This window comes from Phyllostomus discolor, chromosome 8 (assembly GCF_004126475.2).
Source record: "Phyllostomus discolor isolate MPI-MPIP mPhyDis1 chromosome 8, mPhyDis1.pri.v3, whole genome shotgun sequence".
In the NCBI taxonomy this organism is placed as follows: Eukaryota; Metazoa; Chordata; class Mammalia; order Chiroptera; family Phyllostomidae; genus Phyllostomus; species Phyllostomus discolor.
This window is the reverse complement of record NC_040910.2, coordinates 72,480,056-72,492,607: the sequence shown is the minus strand read 5'-3', so window position 1 is coordinate 72,492,607 and position 12,552 is coordinate 72,480,056. Positions and strand designations below refer to the sequence as shown.

Sequence of the window (12,552 nt, the reverse complement as noted above, 5' to 3'; positions counted from 1 at the left end):
TCACCAATTTTGTTGTTTTTTTTTTAAACACATGCTAATGACAGTTGTCACAATACAACCTAACAAAACTGTTTCAAATGAAGTTAAAGACAACTAAGAGCTACTAGAGTAATCTCATGGAAAAAAAACAAATGAACTTTTTGGCCAACCCAATAATTTCTCTATTATCAAATTTGTTAAAGATACAGATAACATACTCACATACAATATGACTGACTTCCCTTTTATTTTGAAGATAACAGTACATCTTAAAGATGATAATACATAAAGTCACAAATGAAACTCTGAAAATGTTCTCAATAATCAGAATCAGATCTTGGAAAATCATAAAATATTTAACTTTCTTTGCCTTTACCTTTCATAACAGCCTGAAGTGAAGCAACTTCTTCTCTCCACTGTCTTTTTACTTCATCTATAGCTTCTTGTTTGGTATTCTCAGAAACTGTGGCTATGGCCTTAATATTCTCCATCTCTGCTTGGGCTTCCCACAGCTGTGTTCGAAGATGTCCCAAATCATCTTGTGCAGCTTGTAACACTGCATTTTGTCTCTTCAGATCCTCTGGGAAAAAGGTAAAGAACTTTCCATTAATGAGGGATTCACATTTATCAGGCTGGCACTGAAGTGAAGAAACAAGCATCAAATTTATAATGGCAACATTTTAATAAAGAAGTTAAACATTAAATTTGACAGTTAACTTAGAAAATAAAATGTTTATAAAGGTAAAATTTAAGGTATGCTGGGTACCACAAATAAATTATTAATTATGTAATCACTTAATGATTAAGGCCATAGTTTTAGAGCTAAATTTAAGCTTTTTTTTTTAAATCAACTGGTTTTTTTTTTAAGATTTTATTTATTTATTTTTAGAGAGGGAAGGGAGGGGGAGAGAGAGAGAGAGAGAAAGAGAAAGAGACATCAATGTGCGGTTGCTGGGGGTTATGGCCTGCAACCCAGGAATGTACCCTGGCTGGGAATCGAACCTGGGACACTTTGGTTCCCAGCCCGCGCTCAATCCACTGAGCTGCGCCAGCCAGGGCTTAAATTTAAGCTTTTACCCACTGGCTAAATGAGCTCACTTAACCTCCACAGCCTCAATTCCACATCCATCCATACAAAATGGGGATAAAAATTCTCACCTCAGGAGGTTGTTTTAATGATAAAACAATTTGTTGAAAATGCTTACTAGTACAGTACCTTGCACAAGTAAACATTTTTTTAATTAAATTTAGTATTATGGGTTTTTTTAAAGATTTTATTTATTTATTTTTAGAGAGGGAAGAAAGGGAGAAAGAGAAAGAGAGAAACATCAATGTGCAGTTGGTGGGGGCCGTGGCCTGCAACCCAGGTATGTGCCCTGACTGGGAATCGAACCTGTGACAATTTGATTCGCAGCCCGCACTCAATTCACTGAGCTACACCAGCCAGGGCTTGCACAAGTAAACATTTAAGAAATGGTTAATAAACATGGCAGTTACTAGATACAAGTTTTTAAAGGTAGAATTAATTTTTCAGCACTCCCTTACCATCTCTTAAACATTATCTGGTGTGCCTGCAACATGATTTAAGCCTAAGAAAGATATCTGGCTAATCCATCTTCCAGAAAAGATGAACCTACCAAACACATATAGGGATGTGTATGTTTCCCATACCCTTAGTAATAATCACTATTTTCCATTTTCTAAAATTTTTGCCAACATCATGGGTAGAAAATGGTAATAGTTTCAATATTTTTTAGAAGATTTAATTAATTTATTTTTAGACAGAGGGCAAGGGAGGGAGAGAGGGAGAGCAACATCAGTGTGTGGCTGCCTCTGGGCACCCCCTGCTGGGGACCTGGTCTGCAACCCAGGCATGTGCCCCCACTGGGAATTGAACCAGCAACCCTCAAGGTCACAGGCTAGCACTCAATCCACTGAGCCACATCAGCAAGGGCAATAGTTTCAATATTTATTTGCTTATTAATAGAGAGATTATCTTTTCATATACCTATTAATGACCAGTATTTCCTCTTTGATGATATTCTTCACTTGTATTTCTAATAAACTGTTTTTCTTTTAATCTGGAAGAGTATTTTATATATACTGGATGTTAACTCTTATTTTTTTCTTACATAACTTTTCCCTGTCTGCTACTGTTTCTCAACTTCTTTTTGTTATCTACCACTATCTAAAAGTTATGAGACATTTATGTAAAAGAACTGTTCATCTTTTCAAAGCTATCACTATCCTTTAGAGAGAGAATAACTAAGTCAACTAGCCACAAACAACTGGATTTGAGATCTAACTGTACTGTGTACCAGCTGTATTACTTTAAAGAAATCACAAGCCATTAAGCCAGGATATTGGCAACACTCTTCTGCATAAATTTCTAAGTACATGAAAAATTCAAGTAGATAATATCAATTAAAGTACTTTTAAAAGTTGTGAAAATGTTCATGATTACCAATCACAAAAATTAACTATTTAAGTCTAAATAACAGAGAAAAAACCTACTCATGCTAATTTTAAGTCATTTAAGAAACCTTTAGTCTCTCAACATCAGTTTCATATCAGTTTGTCCCCACTATTAAAATATTCTGAAACACTAGCCAGAGACAATTATAAGAACATTAACTGTAGAAAGTAATTATCTAAAATAAAAACCTAATAATGCTAATTTTAAGTCATTTAAGAAATCTTTATTTAGTCTCTCAACATCAGTTTCATATCACTTTGTCCCCACTATTAAAATATTCTGAAACACTAGCCAGAGACAATTATAAGAACACTAATTGCAGAAAGTAATTATCTAAAATAACAATTTTCCTTGAAGGAAAAACGAACATCTAAGAAATTATGGTGTGTGACTAAGAATGACGCAGAAACTGAGTAAAGACATAAACACATGAAAACACAAAAGAAAAGTGTGTATCTACTCCATATACCAAGAGTTAAATTATTTCTGATAATGTGAAATAAAAGTAAAAGCACTGTTTCTGAAATACTTTATTCATTTCTGAGAACTACAATTTTGTCAAGGCTCAAGTTTATAGAACTAACACCTCCTCATGTTAATTATCCCTGCAACTTTTTGCAACTTTTTGATTTATTGGAAAATTATCCAGAGCTATTCACCACCATGTTGTCAATATGAACAGAAAAACCACAAATATCAAGCCTAAACATTAATTTTTGGCATGTTTCCACACAGCTGAAAACCATAAAAAGAGGCTGAAGGAAGACTGGGTCCTGTTTTTGGCTCTTCTGGTTCCCTAGCTTTTTCATATAAAGTTTAGGATCAGCTTGTAAATTTCTACAAAGAAGAGAACTGATACTAAAAGACTCTGCAAACTTGTAGATCAGGGGAGCATCACCAACATTAATCTTCGATTCATGAACCTGGTATGTCTCTCCAATTACTTAGTTCTTTTTAAAATCTTTGTGTTTGTTTTCAGAGCACGAGTTTTGCACTTTTTGTTAAATTTATTCCAAAATATATTATTCATTTTGGTGCTATTATAAATGGAATTGTTTCTTTAAAATTTCCTTTTCAGGTTATTCATTGCAAGTATTATAGAAGTAACGACTGGATTTTGCACACTGATCTTGCATCCTGCAACCTTGCTGAACTTGTATATTAGTCTGATAGTTTTTAGTGGATTCCATATAATTCTATATACTAAAAATGTCATCTGGGAATAGAAATAGCTTTATTTCTTCCTTCTAGTCTGGACTCCTTTTACTGGATGTGAGGGATGAGGGCTAATTGCCCACATGATAGAACTTCCAGACCAATGATGAAGAGAACTGCTCTAAGTGGACAGTGCTGTCATTTTGTGAGATTAGTATTACCCTGATTACCAAAACAGGCATCACAAGCAAAATGGGAAAAAAAAAACACACACACACACAAAAATCTACAGACCAATATTCCTTATGCATATAATGCAAAAATACTCAACAAAATACTAGGAATCCAAATTCAGCATTCAGGTTATATACCACGAGCAATTTAAAGTGTCAATATTGACAATATGATAGAATTTACATCCTTTACATAATTTTAAGTTAGAAATAAACATATATTTAAAAGTTGGATGATCATTAGTCTAGAGCTGTGGTTCTCAAACTGTGGTTCTTGGATTAGCAGTACTGTAGTCACCTATGAGCTTAATAGAAACCCAAATTCTCAGGCCTCACCGCAACATACCATGTTCTAACAAGTCCTTCAGGTGACTTTTTTTATTTTACTTATTTTTAGAGAGAGGGGAAGACAGGGAGAAAGAGAGGGAGAGAAATATGTGTGAGAGAAACATCAATCGTTTGCCTCTCACACTCCCCCAACTGGAGACCTGGCCTGCAACCCAGGCATGCACCCTGACCAAGAATTAAATCTGCAACCTTCCAGTTCACAGGCCAGCGCTCAATCCACTAAGCCACACCAGCTAGGGCTCCAGGTGATTTTTATCCATGTTAATGTTTGAAAGCCACTGGTCCAGAGGGCTATGAAAACCATATCCATATTTTCAAGCCCTTTCCATTATCCCTCAGACTAGGTCACTGATGACATGCTCTCATGTATCTGCTGTTTTTTTTAAACAACTCACAATTATTTAATAACAATATTCTTCACGATAGTTCAAATTCTTTGAGTTAAAGAACCACATGACTATTGCTCCTTCTATATACCCAGCACCTGAACACAATGTTTGCCTCATAGTAGGTATTAATCAAATATTTATTAATAAATAACTGAATAATTATTGGATAAATTCCATAAACTATCAGTTTTAACATAACATGGCTAAAGCTATTATTAGAATGCCAACAGTCCTGATTTGTCGGGGCTTATCTCTCAAGTGTTAAAAGAACTGAAAGTCCTGTGTCCCAGAACTATATAGCCCACTAGCATATTAAATACCACCATTAAGGTTAAAAGAGAAGGAAAAATCTGAATAATACATTTTTAGGCTTGTTTTCAGTTCTATTCTTAACCCTTACCACTAAATAGGCTTTTATTATACAATGTGAGTATAAATAAAATCAAGGTTTATTCAACGACAACATTGTACTACCAAGAAACCTGACATTTTTTAAGGCAGTTTTAGTTACGGGCTTTAAGGGAAAACATAAACTTACCCTCTTTAGCCAAATATAACTCTTTAAATTTTGCTCTCTTTTGATTAAATTCTTGCTCAAGCTGCTGCTGTGCACGTAAAAATTCTGCATTAATTTTTTCCAATTCTGCTACCCGTTGCTGAAGAGAAACTGGAAAAAAAAGATACTAGTTAACATGTAATAACTTTCATTTTTAAGCTATTACAAGAATAAATTAGTATTCTTGCTGTACATTTCTATAATGAAACAAGTAGTTAAGTTTATTCCAAAGATCTAATATATTCTAGGAAGTTGTAACTTTAAAAAAAAAAAAAACTTCTATTACACTTAACACACACACACCATGAATGAATCATATAAAGTGAAACAGCCTATATACGGGAATCACATATAGCAAATTTCTCAAAACAGAGCTTTAAAGTCCCTTCATATGTCTGACAGAATTGTCGGTCCACTTCTGGAATTGTTAAATATTAAGTTATTTGGGCTATTTCTCCCACAAATGAACCCACTGCCAATCTTGCTAGCTTCTGTTTCTCTCAAGTGTTGTTATAAGCAGAATCTAACAGGTTCCCTGATTAGGACAGCCATACCAGCCTGAACCACTCTTCTAATTTCAAGATGATTCATTACCATTATACTGAAATCACAGTAAAAAACTTTCATATAGAAAGGATGCAGAACTGTATATTCTCTATGAACTCTCAATTACCAGGAGATCATCTTTTTTTTAGATTAATGTTGACTGTGGTGTGGCAGAGATTGGGACACATTTTTTTTTACTTTAGCGGCTCTACAATTTGGCCACAGCTGATTAAATGCCTATCCAGACCAAACCCAGAGACTCTTCTGGTTCAAGCAAGGAGTGAGAAATTCAAGAGTCCAACCCTTGACCTCCTCGTGACCAGGCAGCAACCCAGCCACAAAGTTATGACCCTAACCCCTCTACGGGATACCTATCAGTACTAATGCCACCGCATAATTACTTAAGCCAGCTGAAGTCCCACCCAGTTCCCTAACACAAACCAACCCTAGATAATGATTTGTCTATAATTTTAACCATGATCTGCTATTATCTTTGCAGATCTTCCCTGCACTCAACACCTTATTCAATTTAATTGAGAGCTAATTTTATAGTACATAGAAAAAAAGACTAGAAATTGCACCAATGGCTTACCTATTAGTATTAGAAGTATGACTCGTTAATTTCTTCCATGTGCTTTTCAAAGTTCTCTACAACTCCTTTGATAATAAATAATGATCTAAAACCAGTATGTTTATTCCCATTACATCTTCAGAGTAGCCTCATCACAGATCTAACAGTACTGATGCTATTCATGGCAGAATAGAGAAAATGATCACAGCTTTGAGTTTCATGTCATTAAAGATAGAGTCATTTTGTGGAACAAATATTAGGGTCTTTAAGTCAAAGCTAAGAATGGCATCTGGTCATTTGAACATTTGGTAATGTTTGGAGAAAAAGAAGAATGGAAAATCCACTGGAATGGGGAAATGTGCATTTTTCTCATATTTGCCGTTGAAAATCACGAAGGAAACTTGTTCTCTGTGCTATTTATTTCTCTTGTACTTTTACTGTCCAAATCCAATTGTTAAACAAGTTTTCCACTTAATACTTTAATATTACTGACAACTACTGATTACTGCATTAGGTAGAGAAGGGCTCCATTCCTACTTCCACCAAAACATACATACACAAAATACCCATACCTTTCAACGTAATATTTATATTTAAAAACTGAGGCTAATGAATTAATAAAAACTAAAATTCAGCCTTTAAAATTGCAGATACAATTAAGTGTGTTTTCACTATTCCCAACCCTGTCCTGGCTCTGACCCAGTTCAGATGAAGTTCACACCCACAGGTCTGGCTGCCTCTCTCCAGGTTTCAGGATAGTTTTCAATTCCAGGAATCATGATCCCTTTGAGGATATAGCAAGTAACTTATTCCCATTTTTTTAATTAAAAAAATTTTTACTTCAAGTACTTCTAACAATTCTACAATACAGAAAAACGCCAAAACAACTGCTTTTTACAAGAATGCCTCTACTGCTGTATCTGGAAAAATCAATTCACTTTGCATAAGACAGCAGGGAAGTTTACAAATAGGCACATCCTAATGCACTAGCAACCAACTATAAATCAAGCTGAAAACAGCTCTCATCACACAAAATGCTGTATTATTTTTCTAACATGTAACTAGTAAGTAGTTCATAATAATTAGCTAATAGTTGATTAAAAATTACTTAGCCTGACATATAGAAAAAAACTGTTAGCTGTAACTATTAAACTAGTGATATTTATTTAGTAAATAAAGGAAAAAGGCAGAGTGATCAAGTAACCATATATAGCTACAAAAGACCAGAAGTCACTTCTAGTCTCATGATTCTGACTCAGTGCTATCCTTACACTTCCAGTTCATACCCTTCCCTATTACTAAGTATCTTCAAAGCATCATAGACAAATTAATTAGCATTACTATTAACCTTCAACAATATTAAGCTTTCCATAACTTAACAGCTGACAGCTATTAGTACACCAGCCTCCATTAAGCATTCCACACATTCTTTCTTTATATTGTTACCTTTACCTGAGTAATAAGAAAAAAAGGGGAAACTACCTTTATGCAATGGCTACTTTTAACACTTTTCCAAAAGGAAAAATGAATAATAAAATGGCAGTAAATATGTACCTATCAACAAATTAATTTAAAAAAATAAGACACACAAGCAGAACAGAAACAAGCTAATAGATGCAGAGGACATTTTGACAGTTGCCAGATGTAAGACAGGTTCAGGGGATGAGAGAAAAAGGTGAAGGGATTAAGTACAAATTGGTAGCTACAAAATAGTCACGTGGATGTAAAATATAGCATAAGGAATATACAATATTGTAATAACTATGTATGGTGTCAGATGCATATGAGATTTATCAAGTTGACCACTTAGTAGTCATATAACATCTAATGACTGGGTTGTACACCTGAAACTAATATAATATTGTATGTCAACTGTAACTAAAAAATAAAAATCATTTAAATTTTTTAAATGTCTAAATTAAGTAACAAAACAGAAAGAAGAGAAAACAGAACAATATGGTAAATAAGTGAAGGAAAGACTTGCTAATTCTCAGCTATATCTCCTTCCCTAATTTTGATATGAATGGGAGAATATATAATAAAAATATTTTTAAACTGCAAGCTGTGTCCTACTACTACATTCTTCTAACACTACACTAAATTTGATGAGACAAAAACAACAGGACAAGGGGAAAAAGGAAGTTTAGGTCAAATATTACTACAACAAGAATCTTTTTATTTAAAGACGTTTAATATCCAAAAACACCTACTTCAAGCAAAGAGAGAAAGAAGATACTCCAGTGGAACAAAAGAATCTGAACACCTCCTGAAACTGAAAAGTCTTAACTTGTGTATCATTTAGTTTTAAAATGACACTTTTAGGTATGGAATAATATCAAGCCAGAAAAATTATATTAATTTCAAAGAACAAGATACAAAATTATACACAATATGACATGAACTATGAAAACACACACACACACACACACACACACAGAAAAAACCTGGAAAGAAGATGCCAAATTATACTGAGGGGCTGCCTCTCTGAATCAAAGGATAATTAAAAGAATAAATTACACTGATTGGACTTAAAGGTAATGAAGTACTTCCCTTTTTTAGTTATGATTATAATTTTATATTGCTCTATGTCAATTGTTCCACTCAGTGGTCTTAAAATATTTAAAAAATACTATTTATTTATTTTGTTTAGAGAAAGGGAGGAAGAAAGAGAGGGAGAGAAACGTCAGTGTGTGGTTGCCTCCCACGTACCCTCTACTGGGGACCTGGCCTGCAACCCAGGCATGTGCCCTGACTGGGAATTGAACTAGCAACCCTTTGGTTCAAAGGCTGGTACTCAATCCACGGTGCTATACCAGCCACAGGGAAATACTAATCATTTTAAAAATTACACTTATATAGGCCCTGGCCAGGTAGATCTCTTGCTTAGAGCAGCAATCCCCAACCTTTTTGGCACCTGAGACAGATTTTGTGGAAGACAATTTTTCCATGGCCGGGGAGCAGGGTGGGGTGGGGGAAGATGGCCTGCCACCAGATGCAGCTTGTCACTTGCTACTCACTAATAGGGTTTTGATCTGAGTCTGCAAGCAATTGATTTATTATGGTCTCTGTGCAGCCAAACCTCTCTGCTAATGATAATCTGTATTTGCAGTGGATCCCCAGCGCTAGCATCACTGCCTCAGGTCCACCTCAGATTATCGTGCACTAGATTCTCTTAAGAAGCCAGTCAGAAAAAGAAAAATACCTTTTGATCTCACTTATATATGGAAGCTAATGAACAAAAGAAACTGACAAAATAGAAACAGAGGCATGAATACATGAACAGACTGACAACTGTCAAGAGAGGAGCAGAGGGAACTAGATGAAAGAAGGTGAAGGGATTAGCTAAAGAACATATGTGCATAATTCACAGACACAGACAACAGTGTGGTGGTGATGGCCAGAGGGAAGGGGGAGCAGGTACAGGGTGGTGGCAGGCAGAGAGGGGGAAACAAGGATATCTATAATAGTATCAACAATAAAAATAAAGAGAAACAAAAACACAATCTCTTCTGTTTCAGAAGTAGTCTTCCAGCTAGCCTTCTTTCGGCACTCTAAAAATTTATCTTGTCCAGCTTCCTTTAGGAATTACTAAAAATGATCATTGTTTGCAGTAAATCTACACACTGAATTGTGACTTGTTTAGTGTCTAATATTTATGTAAATCCATAATTACTTAGCATGTCTCACAGAAGGGGAGAGGAAAAGTAGAGTGGGTGTGATACAGAGAGAGCTGATCAGGTCACTGGGGAGGAGTAGGAAGGGGCCCTAGAAGGAGGTTGCCCAAGGCAAAGATAAACAGCCTAGGACGGGATTGGCTGAGAAGCTGAAGGCCTCCAGACCACATGGAACTATGGGCCAGAAGATTTAAAATACGAGGAGGGCAGAGACTGGGCTCTCAGGCTCTTCTCCTCAAGGATGCCTGGATGACTGTGCTGCAGCTGCCTGTATTTCCCAAAGGATAGTATTTGGGATAAGGAACTCCAGGTGCAGTCCAGGATCCAGCTGGCCTGTCAGAGGGTGGCAGGGTTATTCTTTTTTGGGTGTTCTAGAGGGGACAAGATCTGAGGCAGAAGCCTGACAATCTTCCAGAATTGTGTGGCTTTTATATCTTAAGTTGTTTTGGTTTGTAAACTAACCCTATAGAAATAAGATAATTAAAAATGAACAAGGGGAATGATAGAAAAACCCAGATGTGAAAGACTATAGCCTTAATTGGCAGGTTTAAGTGACTAATGCATGTAGGAAGCTGTTACTCCAAAATTGTGTAGTTTTTGAATAAACACTCCTTTCCTTTATCACCAAACCTCTGTCTCCAGAATTCTGCCTAGCAGCAGAAGCCCACTTGCTATTCAGTAACAGGTGTGGCTGATAGGAATTATTAATCTAGAGAATATTAGTCACAAAAGCAATCCACATGCAGGTAATTTTGGATTAACATTACCAATCACTTTACAGTCATAGAACAAACATAGCATTTGGGAATCACTTTTTCCATAACACAAAAATAATCAAATTCTTTAGTACAATAGGAAGTTGTCTTTTCACGTTATACAATCACATTTTACTTTATATACCGTTATTTTTCAGACTATAAGACACACTCCCCCAACTTGGGAGAAATAATGGTTGTTAATGCTGCTGTTGAGTTCTGTTTCCATTTACAATGGTGAAATACTATGTTATTTATGTTAGTAAATATTTTACATTTTTTTGCTTCAAAATTTTTTTCCCTATTTTCCGCCTCTAAAACCTAGGTGCGTCTTATGGTCCGAAAAATACAGTAATCCCCCAAACATCTGCCTTTAGCAACTTTAAGTAAGAAACTGCACCCTTTCATCTTGCCCATTTACTGAGATATACCAATTCCAAAACAGAATAACATTTAGTTAAGAAGTTTGCACAAAACAACTTCTTAGCCTTCCTTTTGTGAATCAAAGTAAAAAGTCTTAGTTTGTCTTACTTTTTTTGTAACTCTCAAAAATAATTAGCTATTAAAATATTTCAGATAAAAGATGGCCCTTTTAACATGAGGAACTTCAAATAAGAAAGTTGATTATTTCTTATGGGAAGATTAGGTGTTTACATTAACTCCCTGAAGATATTATTATGAATCCAGGAAAAATATTAAGTGAAAGAATAAACTGGTACCAAATATTAATTCAGGCGAAAAATGAGATAATGAAAAACTACTTAAGAAGGGATTCTCCAAAAGGGTAAAGGCAGAATTAAGGAGAAGAAACAATGGAAAAGTCTGATTTGGGGGAGGAGGTAGCAGAGGTGGGAAGGGTGGAGGTAGGGAGAATCAAAGGACACAGGAATGTTTTCTCATTTTCAACCTCCCTAAAGACATTTATGACCAAAATTAATAACCTCCTGGCATTTGCAGTGTGCAGTTTTCTGGGTCTAACATTACTTGAGTAGGAACAGTCATAGGATCATAGTGTTGCAAGGATTTTAGATTCTAATCCAGTGTATTTCAAACTGAGTCTCTCAATCAATTTAGTGATTAGCAATATGCCCTTTAAAAATAATGAAATAGAAAATATCAACACCTTTAATATGGGTATATGTTATTTCACGAAATTTGTATTTCAGATATAGGTACCCCCAACTTTTTGAAAGACTGTCTTATGTTGCGCTGCTTTTATGAAAGGCCTGCATTAGCACTACCTATTTTCACTAACTGAAAGAGAATTTGTTTTCAGGAAAAAAGGCAAAAAGCAAAAATAGTGTTCAGTGTTTGTTTTGCAGGGAGCCATTATAGAGGCAGTGTATGTGGCACTGCCTTTACTATATGCTAGTGTTATTTTAGGTTTTATATGTTATTTGGTATGATATACTATGTTATTTGGGGGGCCTGGGAACACTCAAAAAATTTACTAGATAAACTACTGGTAACTGCTTCTTCACTTTATGCCATTTCAGCTTACAAAATGTTTGACAGGAACACTCTACTTTCAGATAGCAGGGAAACCTGTGCTCACACATTTATAATGGGCTGCAATGAAGAATGTGTTTCTTATACTGTAAAGAGAAGTTTAAATAGTTTGAAAACCACCAATTACTAACTCATGCAGGAATCCATTCCATCACAGACAGGTGATCATATGGCTTCCACACAAACATAAATAACAGTTCACTGCCTCATGGGGCAGCGAATTCCACTCTCTTCAGATTTTAGATTACTCCTCCCACACTGCCTCAGCCACTCCCTTAGATGACTGGTCATCTATTAGAAATATCTACTTTTAGTAACACAACCCTAAATCGGCTTCCTTAGAAATCTTAGTTCTGCCCTA

At 35.4% G+C, this 12,552-nt stretch overlaps 1 protein-coding gene across 1 annotated transcript in view; it reads right to left on the bottom strand.

Annotated features, from left to right (window-relative positions):
- Positions 1-12,552, bottom strand: part of RABEP1 (rabaptin, RAB GTPase binding effector protein 1) — a 110,643-nt gene that overhangs the window by 57,931 nt on the left and 40,160 nt on the right. The window contains exons 2-3 of the mRNA XM_028534697.2: positions 5,119-5,247; positions 356-559 (exon numbers count right to left, since the gene is read on the bottom strand). Of these exons, the coding sequence (XP_028390498.1) occupies positions 356-559; positions 5,119-5,247 (333 nt within the window). The remainder of the gene's footprint in view (positions 1-355; positions 560-5,118; positions 5,248-12,552) is intronic.